Below are 18200 nucleotides of genomic sequence, written 5' to 3'. Positions count from 1 at the left end.
AATCTAATTGATTTTAAAAGGCAGAATTCTTTCATATTACTTTTACTGCCTCCAGGAAGAATTCTCTTGAATGAATTTACAACTCCTTCAATATCCTTGCTTCATAAGTTGACAATCATTTCTTAAATAAAGTGCTCTGTGATTATTAATCTGTTTTTTATATTTTATTTTAAAAAGAATTTATTTTAGAGAGAGGCAAGGAGAGAAAGACGGAGAGACAGAAACATTGAGCCATTCCTTTATGTACCAAAACCAAGGATTGAACCTGCAACCTTGTCGTTTTGGGACAACGCTCTAACCTTGTGAACTAACTGACCAGTGTCATATTTTAATTTTATATTGAAAGATTAACTGACCAATATAGAATTTAGCCAGCTGAGTGTCACTAATATAACAAGAATCATTCAACATTCAGCAAATACATACTAATGCCTGTTATATGCCAATCACAAGGGGCAAAGTAGTTAATAAGAGAGTTTTTGACATAGCCCAAATATAGCTGGCAGTCTAACAAAAGAAACTGGCAGTTAGGTAAACAATTACATAACTCCATGACCCAATATTGCTAGCTCAATACACTAACAAGTTATTTAAATATCTTAAACTTCAGTTGCCTCATGTAAAAATGGGCTGAGGCCCTGACCAGCTGACTCAGTGGTAGAACATCGGCCTAGCATGTGTAAGTCCTGGGTTCAATTCCCTGCCAGGGCACACAGGAGAAGTGCCCATCTGCTTCTCCACCCTTCCCTTTCTACTTTCTGTCTCTCTCTTCCCCTCCCATAGCCAAGGCTCCATTGGAGCAAAGTTGGCCCAGGTGCTGAAGATGGTTTTATGGCCTCCACCTCAGGTACTAGAATGACTCCAGTTGCAATGGAGCAATGCCCCAGATGTGCAGAGCATCGCCCCCTAGTGGGCTTGCCAGGTGGATCCCGGTTGGGCATATGTGGGAGTCTGTCTCTCTGCCTCCCCACTTCTCACTTCAGAAAAATCTTCCTCCCCCCCAAAAAATAGTAAGGAATGCAAGTTTGTAATTTCCACTTTGGGTGACTGCTCAGGCACCCATCTTAGAGAGAACCCTGATTACAAGTGCCATTTTTAACAACTGGTTCCCCAAACTCAACAAAAAATTAAGTATCGGTTCTGCTGAACTGGTGCAAACCGCTGAATCCCACCACTGCCTACAACTTCATAGTACTCAGCATGCTTTTGGTAGCCAATTACAGCAAGGATACAATATTAGGGTGGGTAGGACAGCGCCAAGAACAGTGGCATTCGGTAGAAAGTAAAAGTGCACTCATTCTACTTCAAACCCCATTATACTTTCCATCCAGGGTCACAGAGGCAACTCAGGTATCAATAATAATATTGCAAGGGAGAGGGATAGGAAATTTTTTTCTGATTTATTTCTATAATAAAAAGGGAAGTTCCATGGTAGAGTTTATCTCCTAAACAAAACTAAAGGAAATTTAAGAATTTCCTCAAATTTTGTCAGTTACAGGGGTGGGCAGAAGTAGGTTTATAGTTGTAATATAAAAACAGAGTACAATAGTTAATAACTCACAACTGTAAACCTACCCCGGTCCACCCCTGCATATACTTTTCTGGGACAGTTCTGGCTCCTAGAAGAGTTTTTCAAAATATCTGCTGAGCTTCCTTCCTTGTCCTCAAGTAGCTGGAACTGGTGCACCAGCTCTCTGCCTGTACGTTCACGACAATGACCCTGTTTCCCCATTGCCCTCCGACCTCACCCCAGGGGAGATAATTGAGTCATTCCAGGATGCTCAACTCTGGAGCAATTAACCAGAGCTGCTCCTGCTGTTATTGATTTGTTTAAAAGAGGCTTATTCTTAGTTTACTCTAGAGAAACAAAGTAAATAGGTTAAACATGGGGAAAGTTATAAAGTTACAGAAATTCTCATAATCAGTTATCACTGTTGGTCATAAAAATAAAAGGGGAGTAGGATTAATCACTATTATACTAATATATTTTATGCATTCTCACTTCTTTTGTTTCTAGGATTTGTAGACCAAATGATGCTATAGCCTTATAGCCTATAAACCTTCTTTTTGCATAAATGATTTCCTTTTTCCTCAGTGCTGACTAACTAACATACTCTCACCTCTCTCGGCTACACATCCACCAGCTGTTTTAATTACGGTATTGAGTACCACCTAATGTTGCTGCTTTCTTTATTATTTTTTTAAATTTTTAAATTTTTTATTTTTTACAGAGACAGTGAGTCAGAGAGAGGGATAGACAGGGACAGACAGACAGGAACGGAGAGAGATGAGAAGCATCAATCATTAGTTTTTCATTGCGCGTTGCAACACCTTAGTTGTTCATTGATTGCTTTCTCATATGTGCCTTGACCGCGGGCCTTCAGCAGACCGAGTCACCTCTTGCTGGAGCCAGCGACCTTGGGTTCAAGCTGGTGGGCTTTTCCTCAAACCAGGTGAGCCCGCACTGAAGCTGGCAACCTCAGGGTCTCGAACCTGGGTCCTCTGCATACCAGTCCGACGCTCTATCCACTGTGCCATCACCTGGTCAGGCCTGCTTTCTTTATTGATAAATTTCCTGAAATTCCATCCTTATCTAATTCCCACCCCCATAAGAAAATCAGTAACATCTTATTTTAAAATTCAAAAGTCATGCTTTCCATCTTAACATATGTGATATCTTTGTTTCATGTGTAGAGGACATTATCCTCTCAGAGTTTGTACCTTCCTCAGTGGAAAAGTTGCTCAGTTCAGGGTATGGTTTCTCATCATTTGGATGTGATATCCTTAGCAATGCCTTCCCTGAATTCCTTATCAAAATAATTCCTTGTCACTCTTCCTTTATACTTTCTGTATTATTCCTTCTATATTTTCTTTAGGGCAGAGCATAACTGAAAGTCTTCTGAATTGTTAGTATCTTTTTGGCATTTTTATTGTGGATGTCTCAGTAACAGAAAGTAAGCACAGTACAAAGCCACTTTTTAGAACTCATTTTTCTCCATACTTTCAGAAACTAAAATATTACCTGATCCATTTGGTTAAGGAAAAGAACAACAACAGTTAAAAAAAATTCTCTCTTTAATACCTTCTCTTCCTTGAACTTCCATAATTCTGTTTTCTCCTTATTTTTCCTCTACCTCTATACATATCATAGATTTTATTATTTCTTTTAAAAAAGATATAACTTTAGCTTTTAAAATGATCATTTAATATAAATGGGTAAAGGGAAAATACTCTAGCTTGTTGTTATTTTTTTTAATTTTGATGAAATAATGCAAATCAGTATCTAAATATTCTCTATGGGTTTATTTGTGAGATTTGGGACAATTTAAAAATATTTTTTCCCTGACAATCTACATTTTATTAATCTTGTATGGAATCTTACTCTAAACTTACGTAATTTTGTCTACTAACTTTGGAGACTATAAAACTTAAAATATGGAAATATAATCCTGACTGAACTGTTCTGAACTTTGGTTAGATTTCTATATTACAATTTTCAACTTAATTTTATTACCATTTAAATGGATGTGTATATATTATATTATTTTTTAAAATTGCAATTATGTTAAATATTTACTGTATACTAAGACATTGCATTTAGTATATCATTATAGCAGATATTTATTTCATCAAGTGTTTGTTAAAGGAAAAAATGTGATAAATTTAACAAGCCAACTCTTTATTTGATCGCTTTAATCAGACACAGCAAAATGCTTAATGCTGAATTTAGTTGGCATATGCTAATTTTTTACACAGACCAATGTTCTTTCTGATTGTTTAGAAATCCACTTTAATTCATTATTACTTGTACTGTTTCAGTGACTAAATACTTTAAATAGCTAAATATTACTTTACATATTAGTGATTTAAATTAACAATTATTTAATATCAAACTATTAAATATTTTCTAGAAATTCTTCCTTATGAAAATTTCTATCTAATTGGTCTTGGTTAGACAGAACACTGTTTAAAGAAGAAGTCTGAAAAACTACTTGGTTAGTGATGTATGCCACCAAGGGTGGGGACATGGGGAAGGTGCTGCATAGACTTTTATGTTCAGTACACTGTGGTTTTCCTGATAATGTCCATGAGGAATTTCCCTTGCATTAACTTGAAAAAAAAAAAGTAGTAATACAATTCTAACAACCTCTCTAACAATCTCTGAATATTGAATTTTTCATAAGTATTCATATACTTATGCTATATAGAAAGGACAAGGGTAAACATCAGAGATCATTTGACTTTATAAGTTTTTTTTTTTTTTTTTTCTTCTGAAGCTGGAAACCGGGAGAGACAGTCTGACAGACTCCCGCATGCGCCCGACCGGGATCCACCCGGCACGCCCACCAGGGGCGATGCTCTGCCCACCAGGGGGCGATGCTCTGCCCATCCTGGGCGTCGCCATGTTGCGACCAGAGCCACTCCAGCGCCTGAGGCAGAGGCCACAGAGCCATCCCCAGCGCCCGGGCCATCTTTGCTCCAATGGAGCCTTGGCTGCGGGAGGGGAAGAGAGAGACAGAGAGGAAAGCGCGGCGGAGGGGTGGAGAAGCAAATGGGCGCTTCTCCTGTGTGCCCTGGCCGGAAATCGAACCCGGGTCCTCCGCACGCTAGGCCGGACTTTATAAGTTTTTAATAAGCATAAGTACTTTAATTTGAAGAATATTCAAAGACTGGATTATATAAGATAGAAGTAAATTTCTAAAGTTAAACTTGTATTGAGATGAATGATACTTCTGATAATGTATTTTGTCAGTGTGAGAACTGCTTGGGTTTACCATTTCTAATACTAAGGAGAAAATTACTGTTTTAGTCAAAGCAGGCTTTTCAAACATTCTGTACATTCAGAATCTCTCAAAGAGGAACTAGGAGGATTCAGAGTGATGATTGATTTGGTTGAAAATGTCAAGTCTGAAAAATTTCAAAGCATATATCATTTCCTTAGCATGTATAATTTTTAAGGTAGAAGGGAAACATGGCACTGGATTATTCCTCATGTGGAGCCCAGGCCCCCCACAGGTGGATGTCCCAGGGACACTTCTCTGATGTAGTTTTTATGATTGTTCTCTTTATTTCTTTTGACTGACTATAGGAAATTATTTATTCATTTCTGTCTTCTGTTGTTTCTGCTCAAGATATTTTTCCATTTTTGTATAGAATCATAGAACCATTGATATAATAGAATTACTTTTTAATATTTTGATTTTTAGTCATTGTCAATTGTCTGGTTTATGATTCCCTCTAATCACATAATTTGCTATAGGTAGAAGATAATTGTATTTTAATGTTTAGTGTTTGTTTCTAAACAACTGATCTTCCTCTCAGCTTTTTCTTTTTTAAATTTTTTTTCTCTTGATTTGTGAGAGAGAGAAAAACATCAATTTTTCGTTCCATTTATTTATGCATTCATTGGTTGATTCTTATATATGCCTTGATCAGGGATAAATCCCACAACCTTGGTGTATCGGGATGATGCTCTAAGCAACTGAGCTACCTGGCCAGAGCATCAACTCTTTCTGTATGGCCCACCACTCTCTGTTTTCATCTGGATACTTTTTTTTCACCAAATATAAAATATTTGGTATTCTGTCTGAGTGATTGCTGTTTTTATAAGTAATTTTGCTCTTAGTTCAAAAATTAACATATCATTTAGACAAAGTTAATGTGGGATGTTTTATATTTCTCTCTGGTTTAAAAAAAAATTAAAACAGTACTAGTTCCATTTTAATTGTACCTGTCAGTATTTTCTCCTATATGTCAGTGAAGTTCATAATGGGAAAACAGGGCACACAGAATGAATAGTTCAACAGGTACATAGGTTCCTGCTCACTTGACAGTTCCCAAAGGGATTAGTTGTGTGTTGCTTAATCCTTGGTATTTGGAGATAAATTAATTATAGTAGCCCAACCAGTTGAGTAGCCTATTTTCTGGTGTGACAGAATGCATGCAATAAGAAGAGGTTCATTGCTGCAGCTACAATGTGTGGAAAGAACTGGCTTGACATTTTATCATCTCGTTCTATATTGATTTGTGTCTAAGAAAAATTCAGTGTGCTTTCTTCAACTATGATTTGCAGCTAGCCTGAAGGTAAATAAGAAAGACATTCACAGAGGACCTGGTTCAGAAGCATCCTTTGAAGGCAGTAAATATATTTTTATTATCACCTGTCAAACCAGTAGAACATTGAGACTTCTGTAATTACTGACTTTTAATGCATAGACTCAAAGTGCATAAGCCAAAATAAATTAAAATAATGATACCTGTGTTGAGGAATATTTTTGTGGAAAAATATACCCAATTAGATATTAAAGTGCTTTAATCTATTTTGACATGTGCTGTTTGTAGAAGGTAAGTTGAAGAATACTTTAATTGAAACTGCCATTGTTGATGCAAGTTATTGTTATTTTACAATAATGTAAATGTAAATGCCTTTTACAGAGTTGGCATTTTTGTAGCTGCCTTATCTTTTTGGTATGCACAGAAACAAAAAGTTGCAGCCTGGTCTATACCTCTGAGACCAGTGTGATTTCCCCCAAAACTCTCTTACATAAGAAAAATATGATTATTAATATAACCAAGTGAGTATTAGCCCTGTTTTACGATCCTATCAGTGAATCACAAATAATTAGAAGGTAGCTTAAAATTTTAAACAAAGTATGAGTTATTTCATTTTTTAATGTTAGCAATAATATATAGTACATAATCATTTTAAAAATCAAGGCTTTAAAATTATAGATCAATAGTTATGTATATTGTAATGGTATTTTCAAACTCAAAAGTTATATTAATAGAGTACTAATTTAACCACATTTTGATTGGAACAGATTTATAATCAAAAACCATTCTGACAGAAGTGTTTTTAACAATTAGGTTTTCTTGGCAAATCTGTTTGAAAGTACAGCTTCACTTCTTAACTTTTCCATGACATTTTATGCTCTCTAATCATTTTAATTGAAGACAGATAAGCCAAAGGTGTATGCTGGACACCTGGATGAGATTGGGTGCACAAGAAAATTCCCTTGTACTACCGAATAAAATGTACATATGAGTTTATAGGTTCTGTAGGGTCATTAAGAGATACAGAAACAGATCTCTCTGGGATTCAAAGAAATGAAAGCCACATATAACTGAGAACCAAAGAAATACAAGTCACCAGACAGATAACATTTAAGATGAGTTTTAATGTCTTTAGTCAAGTTTTTGTAAATGCAGATGAAACTAATTGCTAAGAAAAGACTTTATGCCAGACATGTTTCTTCTAAAAGACTTACCATTCTCTTGGTGGTATTCATATGGTCTTCTTAAAACAGAATTTGTTCCTGAATTGAGACTTCTATGGTTACCCTTTGAAAATACTGGTTGAAGTGCATTAGCTCCAATTGAAAAAGGTAGAAAGGTTAATATCTGGATCCTCCATATTCATACTTTCACTATTGCCACCACTAACTCCTCATCAACACCTCAGTGTAGATATGCTGTTGATTGAAATAGCACATTTTGCATTGCAATATAATTTTATCACTGAAATCATAACTATTTTGATAATAGAAATTACATAAAGAAGAGATGAATTTGGCCCATAGGAATATGTGTTTGGTAAAATCTTCAGTGCAGTTCTTTTTAAGGGGGAGGAAAGAGGCAGCTATATCAGAGGATGCCTATTAGGATTTCCAGAAAGGCATAACATTTTTACATTTTACATTAATAAAGGGAAATTTTAACTAATAATACTCAATATATATATATATATATATATATATTTTAAATGAGAAACATGGAGGTAGAAAGACAGACTCCTGCATGCTCCCTGACTGGGATCCACCTATTAATCCTACCTCTGAAGCTGCTGCTCCGTTGCTCAGCAACTGAGCTATTTTAGCACCTGAGGCGAGGCCATAGAGACATTCTTAGTGCCTGGAACCAACTTGCTCAAACAATGGCTGTGGGAGGTAGGGTAGAGAAGAGAGAGAGGAGGGAGAAGGGAGGAGAAGCAGATGGTCACTTCTCCTGGGTGCCCTGACCGGAATCAAACCTGGGACTTCCACATGCCAGGCAAACACTCTTCTGTTGAGCCAACCGGCCAGCACAAAAATGAGAAATGTTGATGTAGAATATAATTGTATGCTGGCAGGTGATAGTAGGAAATATGGCAGAAGTAGCAGTAGTAGTAGAGTCCTTGAAGGTCAGACTGACACATGTAGTAGTCCAGGTTTCACCATGCACAACCCAAGGGCTCATTCTTCACAACAGGATACAGGTGTGGCGTGAGCAGTTGGGCATGGTGGGCTTCGTATGCAATTCGGGGAATAGTAGAGGGTCTGTGAATTCTATTTAAGCCTGAGAATGATATGATTGTACTGGAACCTTAAGGATATTAAACATGCAGTGTTTTATAAAATGATTCATAGATCAGAAATGCAAATCTAGAATACAGTAAACCAGGTGGGCTGTTAGAGGTATGAACTTGTTATATAACTTTGTTAGAAGGTAGAGGACCAAACAAACATGGCTCTCAAACTATATCTCAAGTTTCCCACAAGAATTGTTGTACCTGATAGAAATAAGAAGGTCATATTTGTGGGGATTGGGACAGGGTAAGAGAAAGAAGTTGTTTTCCTTGAACATTACAGGTTACTACAAATGATTTGGTCATACCAAACTAAAAATTTGCATCATTCCTTCAACAAGGCCTTATTTTCTTCTTGCTTTTTCCCTTCTTCCAGGCTGAAGTCATTGATGTGAGTTATGGAAATGCAGATGATTTAAAAAGAATTAAAAATATGAGAAATGTAACCAACCAGATTGCACTCCTGAAATTAGGAAAGCTGCCACTACTTTATAAGGTTGGTCTAATGGCTGATTTCGGTGGTGCGATGAATATTCTGTTTTGATTTGTTGATGTTATATGCCTCTCTCTATGAGTGTGAAGTGTCTGGGTCATTTATGTGTGTGTGTTTCTGTGTGTGTGTATCTGTGTGTGTGAAGGAGGGACACAAAGCAGTAAAGAATGTCTTAGGAAGATGGTTTTTCCAAAACAGAACTTTGGAAATTAACATCTTTAAGAAAAGGAAGTTGATGTCTTTATTACTTAAGATAGGAGATACCTTGAGCCAAGTATTGGTGAATTTGTGGGACCTTGATAAAATTTGCATACTCTGTATAATAATACCTGTCTGATATGCTAAAAATGAGAATGACAGCATCCTCTTTTTATGATATGTGAAACTTTTAATCTATTATCAAAACTGAGTAATTACAATGTGCTTTATGTTAGACTAGCATATAGCTGATTTACACTTCTTAGTGATTGAATTTGTCAACTGTATAACTTCACATTTACTGACTGTTCAGTAATTTAATTAAATGATAATATGTGAAGGGTAAGCAGAATTTTGATTTATTTAATTTAAATAGAAGTTTATTAACACTCATCCACTAGATGAATTTATATAATTAAAGCAGTTTGAACTAAATATCACATAATGAGCCACCACAATAGAAATCTACTACTGCTCACTCCTGCTTCATTTTCTTTTTCTAATAAAAATGATTGGCGTACTTATAGCACTAGAATTCTTTGCTTCTGAAGATATATTAAATTTATCCTTATCCAACGCTATAGAAGCTTTGTTAATTGTCTGGTCTGAAAAGTTTTCAGAAATCTGTTGGCACACTAGTAAAGAGATAAGGGACCAGCCTGTGCCTGTTTGTCATGATCTTCTAAGGATGCCCTTACACTGAAAGTAATGTCTGCTAGAATTTTAACGTGGTCATAAAAATATAATATGCAGTGATATAAGTTTTTGCAGGATAATTTGTCAACATGTATTAAATGCCTTAAAATAATCACATTTTTATCTAGTCGTTCCAGTTCAATGAATATATTCTATAGGGGAATAAAACAGAGTTGATAAACACAATGATGACCAATGATGTGACAAAATATTAGAAATGTTATGTTACATTTGTACAGCTGAAATTTAAAAAAAAACAATTACAATGTAAAAAAGAATAATTATGTGGAAATTCTCATAAGTCAAACAGATGTTATTAAGAGGGCATTTTTAATCATTAAAATACTATTGATATTTAGAAGTATAACATTCTTAGTAATATGGTTTGAATATTTTTAAGCACTTTTTATGTGTATCATGTTAACCTTCACAATAACTGTATTTCTGATGTAGAGACTACTATTATCTTCTATCACTGGATGAAGGGAATAAGGCAGAAAGAAGATAAGTGACTAGGTCAAAGACAAACAGCTACTTACATAAAAATCATGATTTGCACCCAGTCAGTCTCATCTTAGATGGTGAGTCTTTAATATGTATGTAAATATGTGTATGTGGCATAATTAGGATATATTGAAAAGTAGGGAGGTAGGTGGATAGATGGATCATTATATAGATACACAGATGATAGATTAGATAGATAGAGGAGATGCTAATTGGAGTGTTTAATAGATTCTAAAATATAGAAAAAATGGATATTTCAAAATGAGTTAGTCAACACCAGTATTTTAAAGGATAAAGTTGGAAATATGTTAGAGTATTATTATACCATCTACTCACATATGAGGTGAAAAAGGTTTGAAGATTTGGGGGAAAGGATTTTATGAAAGGAATTTTGGAGCAATTTAAGTTCCACAGCAAACCTGGTAACAGAGCTTTCAATTTAACCATGTGGAGGGCTTAATGTATATCCTCCACAGTATGGGGAATATAGTAGACTGGTTTCTGATTTACCTAAAGATCCCAAAAGTAAGAGATGAGTTTGCTGAGCATCTACTAAATGAGCAGAAAAGGAGTATCTGTGTTGCGGTTGGCCTGTGTCCCCAAAGCTGGGAGTAGAAAATACATGTTTGTTCCCCATGGTAACATGGCTACTAATACAAACTAGATAATTTTTGAAACACTTTTTTTGTATTATCATCTCAATTCTCACACTAACTATTATTTAGTCAGGAACTATTATTCTCAATTTATAGATGAATACAATTAGTGAATGAGAAAAGAAATAAAACAGTTCACTCATTCTCCTAAAACAGACCAATCTGGTAGAGGGGCAAGAAGATGACATTTAAATCAAGAATAGAGTTTTGAACATGACAGGAGGACTAGGCATTCTACTTAGTTAAGACAATTGACTCAAATTGGATTTTGTATTATCAATAATCAGAAGTCTTCCATTAGGTGTTTGGGGAAGAATTTTTCTCTTTAAGTGTATTTTAAAATGACAGTGGGAAACAAAGTTACATTGCTCTAGGTACATTATCTGAAACAGATTAGTTCAGCCTACCAGTGATAATGACTAAAATGTTGTTTGTGGGCCCTAAGTTATCTTTTAAATGAGTAGAAAAATAGTCTGCAGCCAAGAAAGAGGAGCTCTCATTGGTTTCATTGTAAATACTATGTATGTGTTAACTTGGTCTCCATGAAGGGGATGGATGAGAAAACCCCCTCACTGTGTAGCAGGAACTGTAAGAGGCTTTTAAATATAAATATATGCTGCAGGGAAGAGCCAACCAAGTTCTCCAGACCAGCTTGGACTAGTTCCCTTAAGCTCAAACCTTAGAGGGAAAGCTTTATTTTAACTTTTTATTTCTAGCAATTTATTTTATGGGAGAGTACTTCAATTCCTCAAGCTGTAAGACAAAATATTCTCTTATATGTCATAATGGATTCACTTAGATTTCTCTCACTGACAATCTGAGATACAGTAAAGCAGATTCTAAGATCTTCACAAATTCCTGAATTGCTGAATAGCACTCAAGAATGGAATTTATTTTATAAAATGGAATAAAAGCATTTGGCTTTTTTTTAGAGCCATTTTCACACACCAAAAAAGCAATAACAAAAAAAATATTACTGTGTAGTCCATGACAACTAGACATCAAATAAATCTCAGTGAAATGTGAAGGTTGGGCCATTTTCTGGGTCCACACCACACATCAGCCCCATGTCTTATAGGATACAAATTTGTATACACTGTATTTACTGTTATATAGTAAGATACCAGTAAATATTTGCAGATTTTTTCATTTTTCTTATGTACATTTTAAACTTTATAATGATTCAGGAAGCCAAATGATTCTATAGTTTCCTACTGGTAAACAGTTTTGTGTTTATTCATGAAATAAATGTATGCTGAATATATATTGAGCATTGTTAAACCAGTGTACAACTTAACCACTGCCACTTAAGTCCATAACATGTTTATATAAGTAGTTTATATTTTGGAAGAGCCTGGAGGGAAACAAGAGGTAAGAAACAAATGTTAAGTGTTTATACTTTTGAATTAATTGTTTCTCACAAATCAGGAAGGACTGGTATTACCTAAAGAAAAATAATGAGTATACCTACATATTATACCCATATAATAATATAAGTTGATTACATTTACTGACCATTTGAATATTATGGAGTTATAACAGTGGACAGCATGTATTAGAATGGTTCATTTTTGCATATATTTAGTCAGCATAAATAATCCCCATGTATTCAAGTCTGACACCACAAGAAATGGTGCCAAGCATTTTATTTCTCCTAACTAAACTTTATAGTATACATTAAGAAAAGCAAAAAGAAATGAAAGAGAGACAAAAAGCAGAGAGAGACTAAGAAAAATTAAAGAGAGAAGGAGGGGGGAAGAAGGAAGGAAGGAAGGAAGGAAGGAAGGAAGGAAGGAAGGAAGGAAGGAAGGAAGGAAGGAAGGAAGGAAGGAAGGAAAGAAGGGAGGGAGGGAGGGAGGGAGGGAGGGAGGGAGGGAGGGAGGAAGGAAGGAAGGAAGGAAGGAAGGAAGGAAGGAAGGAAGGAAGCTAGCAGTTGATTCTTTCTAGTTTCCTTCCTAAAATTATACATGTTTCAGCAATGTTCTTTATTTATTATACATTACTCTAATATCTGAAAGAGTAAGGCTTAGAGATATTTTAATTTTTTGGCAATAATTTGGATGTACTAATATAGATGTCTGTTTTGATAATACCATTTGGCTTTGTGATAATCCTAAGCAATAATTTCATATTTCTGCTTTTTTTTTCTTTTTTGCTTGGTTGATATTTAATTTTCTTATGCAGTAGATAGATTTCCCAGCCTTTCCTTTCTACTGTATTTGCTCTGTGTTCAAGGGGTAACTTGTGTTTAAATAGTGAAGCACACATGACAGGATACAAGGATGGCAGAGACAAGCTCAAGTCCAAGCACTTCTGCTTGATGGTTATGTGACTTTAGAATATTATGTAACCCCTCTGAAGTCTTATAGCTGTCATTGTTTCTAAGCTCTACAACAGTGATAAAAGTGAATCCAATATTAACTCTGGAAATTCATGCATAAATTCTTAATAAATGTTATTATTATTGTTAAGCCCTTAGAATAAGAATGAGATTCTAAGAGAGAGGGCATGAATTTAATAATGAAATAATAGCAGCTCTCTCAAATCTGCTAAACTGAATTGAAGATAATGTATTTATTAGATAAATTAATTACAGAAATATTGTCCCTCAAGATTGTATTTTTGCTTGATTAAAAAGTAAAAATTATGTTGCTAAGATGTAGCATAATTTGAATCTCAATTAAACAAAAATTAAAGTTACTTCTTTAAATTGTTTTGTAGAATAAGCATATATAAATAAATGAAGTAAATATAACTTGACTCTTCAGAAGAAATATAAATAATGACCTAACAGGATTATATATGGTATAAATTTTTACATTCTTTAGTATTTATTTTTATGCATAGGCTTATTTTGAGGTCATTGAATTATATAATACTAATAAAATAATAATATTACATTTATAGAGTAGTATTAAAAGCATCTAGTACCAATTTTAAATTTATTTTGAAAATTGAGATATTATGTATGGTTCCAAGAACAGCAAGAAATTGCCTACACCATAAGGTTGTTGTAGATATTAATTAAAATAATACATGTTAAGTACTCACCATAATCCCTAGAATATTCTAAGCACTCAAAAGTAAGCTAATGTATCACTATGGAATACTACTCAGCCATAAGAAATGATGACATCGGATCATTTACAACAAAATGGTGGGATCTTGATAACATTACACGGAGTGAAATAAGTAAATCAGAAAAAATCAAGAACTGCATTATTCCATACATAGGTGGGACATAAAAACGAGACTAAGAGACATTGACAAGAGTGTGGTGGTTATGAGGGGGGGAAGGAGAGGGGAAGGGGGAGGGGGAGGGGCACAAAGAAAACTAGATAAAAGGTGACGGAGGACAATCTGACTTTGGGTGATGGGTACACAACATAATTGATCGACAAGATAACCTGGACATGTTTTCTTTGAACATATGTACCCTGATTTATTGATGTCACCCTAGTAAAACTAATAATAAAAAATAATATTTTATTAAGTACTGCATTTTCACTTGTATTTCATTTTCTTAATGGCCATTATTCTATGTGGTCAAAATTGAGTATCTTATATGCTAAATGGTATAATACAAGCCTTACTTGTTTTAAGTAAAGGCTCAGTACTTCAGTGAAGAATTTGGATTATTTCAGAAATGATTATGATCTTTAAACTTTAATTTAAGATTTTCTTACATTTGAATTTAGAGTACACTATCCTAAAGCTAACTATGAGATTTTGCATAGTTTCACTTACTTCTGCATTAATATTGTATAGAGGTGATAAGCCTTAATTATTTTTTTTTTTTTTTGGCAGAGACAGAGAGAGAGAGTCAGAGAGAGGGACAGACAGACAGAAAGGGAGAGAGATGAGAAACATCAATTATTTGTTGTAGCACCTTAGTTCACTGATTGCTTTCTCATATGTGCCTTGACTGGAGGTCTACAGCAGAGCTAGTGACCCCTTGCTCAAGCCAGCGATTTTGGGCTCAAACTAGTGACCTTGAGCTTCAAGCTGGTGACCATGAGGTCGTGTCTATTATCCCATACTATTATCCCAGCAACCCTGCGCCCAAACTGGATGAGCCCACGCTCGAGCTCACATTTAGAACCTCGGTCCTCCATGTCCCAGTCCGATGCTATATCCACTGCATCACCGCTGGTCAGGCTAATATATGTTATAGTAGCTATCTATTACCTTTCTCTTTATACCACTTAACCAATTTAAAAAATTTGCAAACAAAGAATAAGTCCAAAAATGTTATCACACATTAGTACTGTAATCATTTTTTGATCTAAGAGACAATAAATTTGTCTTTTCTGAAGGACTTGGCATATTTAACATATATATTTTCTTTTTTTTTTTTTTTTTTTTTTTAAATTTTTTTAATTTATTCATTTTAGCGAGGAGAGGGGAAGACAGAAAGAGACAGAGAGAGAGAAGAGAGACAGAGAGAGAGAAGGGGGGAGGCGCTGGAAGCATCAACTCCCATATGTGCCTTGACCAGGCAAGCCCAGGGTTTCGAACCGGCGACCTCAGCATTTCCAGGTTGACGCTTTATCCACTGCGCCACCACAGGTCAGGCCATATATATTTTCAATCAAATTATATAAGTCCCAATGTTTAGTGTAAAAAGAGGGCTTTGTTAGGGGATAAATTATTTCATTTGTGAGGCTGACCAGTATCTACACAACTCTGGCTACTAAATTCCTAACATATTGGGACTGTGTTGGTGTTATGGAAAAATTGCTGCCACAACTCACTGCTACATGATCCGCAGAAACCATTTTAATGAGGTCCAGGCTAACTTTTTTGTTTGTTTCTGAAGTCATTTATAACTTTAGTGGAGTCAAAATTGAGTATATTTCATTTTTTAAATAACAATCAGTTATTTTGATAATGTCATAATTATGATTGCTTGAACAGGTACTAGTCTAAGAATGCATTCCTATGCAGATTTCCAGAATAAACTCTAAAAAAGAGAGAACATTTAATCCCAGTCACCACGGCCTTACCCATCTGATGACTACCACATAGGAGATAGAAGTTTGAATCATTTGAAATTGGCTACTTAAACTTTATGTTATTCCAATTTTAAGAAATTTTTGTGATGAAGCTAAAATTAATTAGCTTATTGGATCTGATTACCATAGACCATGATTTCTGTTAATAACTATGTTTATCATCTTAATGTCAAATTTGCTTCTAGCAATTTACTTATCACATAACGATGCACTGAACCTGCTGTGCTTGACATCAGATAAATATTGAGGGTTGAGAGGTTTACTTCTGCTACAATACATCATCTCAGGTACTGCCATACCTATCCCACAAAATAGTTTAAAGTATTATTTTTTTCATGTAGAAAAGGTATCTGGGAAAACTAAAACATCAAACTAATATATATTCCAGTTCTCATATCAAATGAAATTATTTATACTGTAATACTAGGTTTTTAGAATCCTAGTGCTAGAAATTATTCATTCAGTTCTCTTGAGTTATTTATCTAATTTAAGATAACATACTTTACCTTCAGATATACCTTTTTCTAATAGGGGAAACCTATGGTTAAAAAAATTATAAGAAATATTAACTTAATCATTAAATATAGCAATATCGTAATAATAACATGCAAATAAATTGTGCATCTGCAGGATAAAAAAAGAAACGCTATTTGATTTATACAGAATGGGGCAAAAATACAATAATTAATAAATAATAACAAGAATAAAATTTGCGTTTTATGTACTCACAATTATAAATCTACTTTTGCCCAACTCTGTGATTTTATATTTCACCTATAAAGTAATTGTTATTCATAGGTCTACCTCTAAATGTTTAGTCTATTTCAAATCATGGCTTATATAATTTAATATCAGATAACCATAATGATTTTGATATACTTTTTTACTTTAATTACAGAGTCTTCATATTGGTTACATTGTGCCTATAGGTTAATGACCATATATGAACATAAATGCTTACTGTAGATTGCAATATAAGTGTTGGATAGAATGCTGCGGTATACTTAAAAAATAATTATTTCCTTGAAAACGCGTTTGAGGTTCTCTTTGCAAAGGTATACATTTTTTTATTTTAATTTATTGTGTTTACATAGATTCTACAGTCCCCTGAATGAATCCCCTATCCCCCGTGTTTCCCACAACAACCCCTTTCCCCCCTTCCTGCAACGCCCTCCCCCTTATCTCCAGCATTTGCTTTTCTGCTCTCTATAACTTTGTGTTTTGTGTGTATAATTTACCAATCTCTTACTCTTTTCTTTTTTTTCTTTTTTCTTTTCTTTTTCTGAAGCTGGAAACGGGGAGAGACAGTCAGACTCCTGCATGCGCCCGACCGGGATCCACCAGGCACGCCCACCAGGGGGCGATGCTCTGCCCCTCTGGGGCGTCGCTCTGTTGCGACCAGAGCCACTCTAGCGCCTGGGGCAGAGGCCAAGGAGCCATCCCCAGCGCCCGGGCCATCTTTGCTCCAATGGAGCCTCGCTGCGGGAGGGGAAGAGAGAGACAGAGAGGAAGGAGAGGGGGAGGGGTGGAGAAGCACATTTGCGCTTCTCCTGTGTGCCCTGGCCGGGAATCCAACCCGGGACTTCTGCACGCCAGGCCGACGCTCTACCACTGAGCCAACCGGCCAGGGCAATCTCTTACCCTTTTCTGATCCCATCCTCTTATCCCCTTTCTCTCTGACCATTTTCCCTCTGGTCCCTTTGATCCCACCTCTGACTCTATTTCATTCCTCAGTTCACATTGTTAATTGGAATCCTCAAATGAGTGAGGTCATATGATATTTTTTTTCTCTGCTTGGCTTATTTCACTTAACATAATAGTTTCCAGGTCCATCCATGTTGTTGTAAAAGGTAAGAGTTCCTTCTTTTTCATGGCCGCATAGTGTTTCATTGTGTATATGTACCACTGCTTTTTAATCCACTCGTCCACTGATGGACACTTGGGCTGTTTCCAGATCTTGGCTATTGTAAACAATGCTGCCAGAAACATGGGGGTGCATTTCTTCTTTTGAATCATTGATATGGTGTTCTGGGGATATATTCCTAAAAGTGGGATGGCTGGGTCAAAAGGCAGTTACATTTTTAATTTTTTGAGGAATCTCCATACTGTTTTCCACAGTGACTGCACCAGTCTGCATTCCCACCAGCAGTGCAGGAGGGTTTCTTTTTTCCCACATCCTCGTCAGCACTTATTCTGTGTTGTTTTGTTAATGAGCACCATTCTGACGGGTGTGAGGTGATATCTCATTGTGGTTTTAATTTGCATTTCTCTAATGATTAGTAATGTTGACCATT

At 35.4% G+C, this 18200-nt stretch overlaps 1 protein-coding gene across 6 annotated transcripts in view; it reads left to right on the top strand.

The window, feature by feature from the left end:
• NAALADL2 (N-acetylated alpha-linked acidic dipeptidase like 2) overlaps window positions 1-18200 on the top strand; it is a 1182199-nt gene that overhangs the window by 534316 nt on the left and 629683 nt on the right. For all 6 annotated transcript variants that reach the window (XM_066241017.1, XM_066241013.1, XM_066241011.1 and 3 more), the window contains one exon: window positions 8721-8840. In XM_066241017.1, the coding sequence (XP_066097114.1) occupies window positions 8721-8840 (120 nt within the window). The remainder of the gene's footprint in view (window positions 1-8720; window positions 8841-18200) is intronic.

This window comes from Saccopteryx bilineata, chromosome 8 (assembly GCF_036850765.1).
Source record: "Saccopteryx bilineata isolate mSacBil1 chromosome 8, mSacBil1_pri_phased_curated, whole genome shotgun sequence".
Taxonomy (NCBI): domain Eukaryota; kingdom Metazoa; phylum Chordata; class Mammalia; order Chiroptera; family Emballonuridae; genus Saccopteryx; species Saccopteryx bilineata.
The sequence above is the reverse complement of the archived record's forward strand: the minus strand, read 5'-3'. Positions and strand labels throughout refer to the sequence as shown.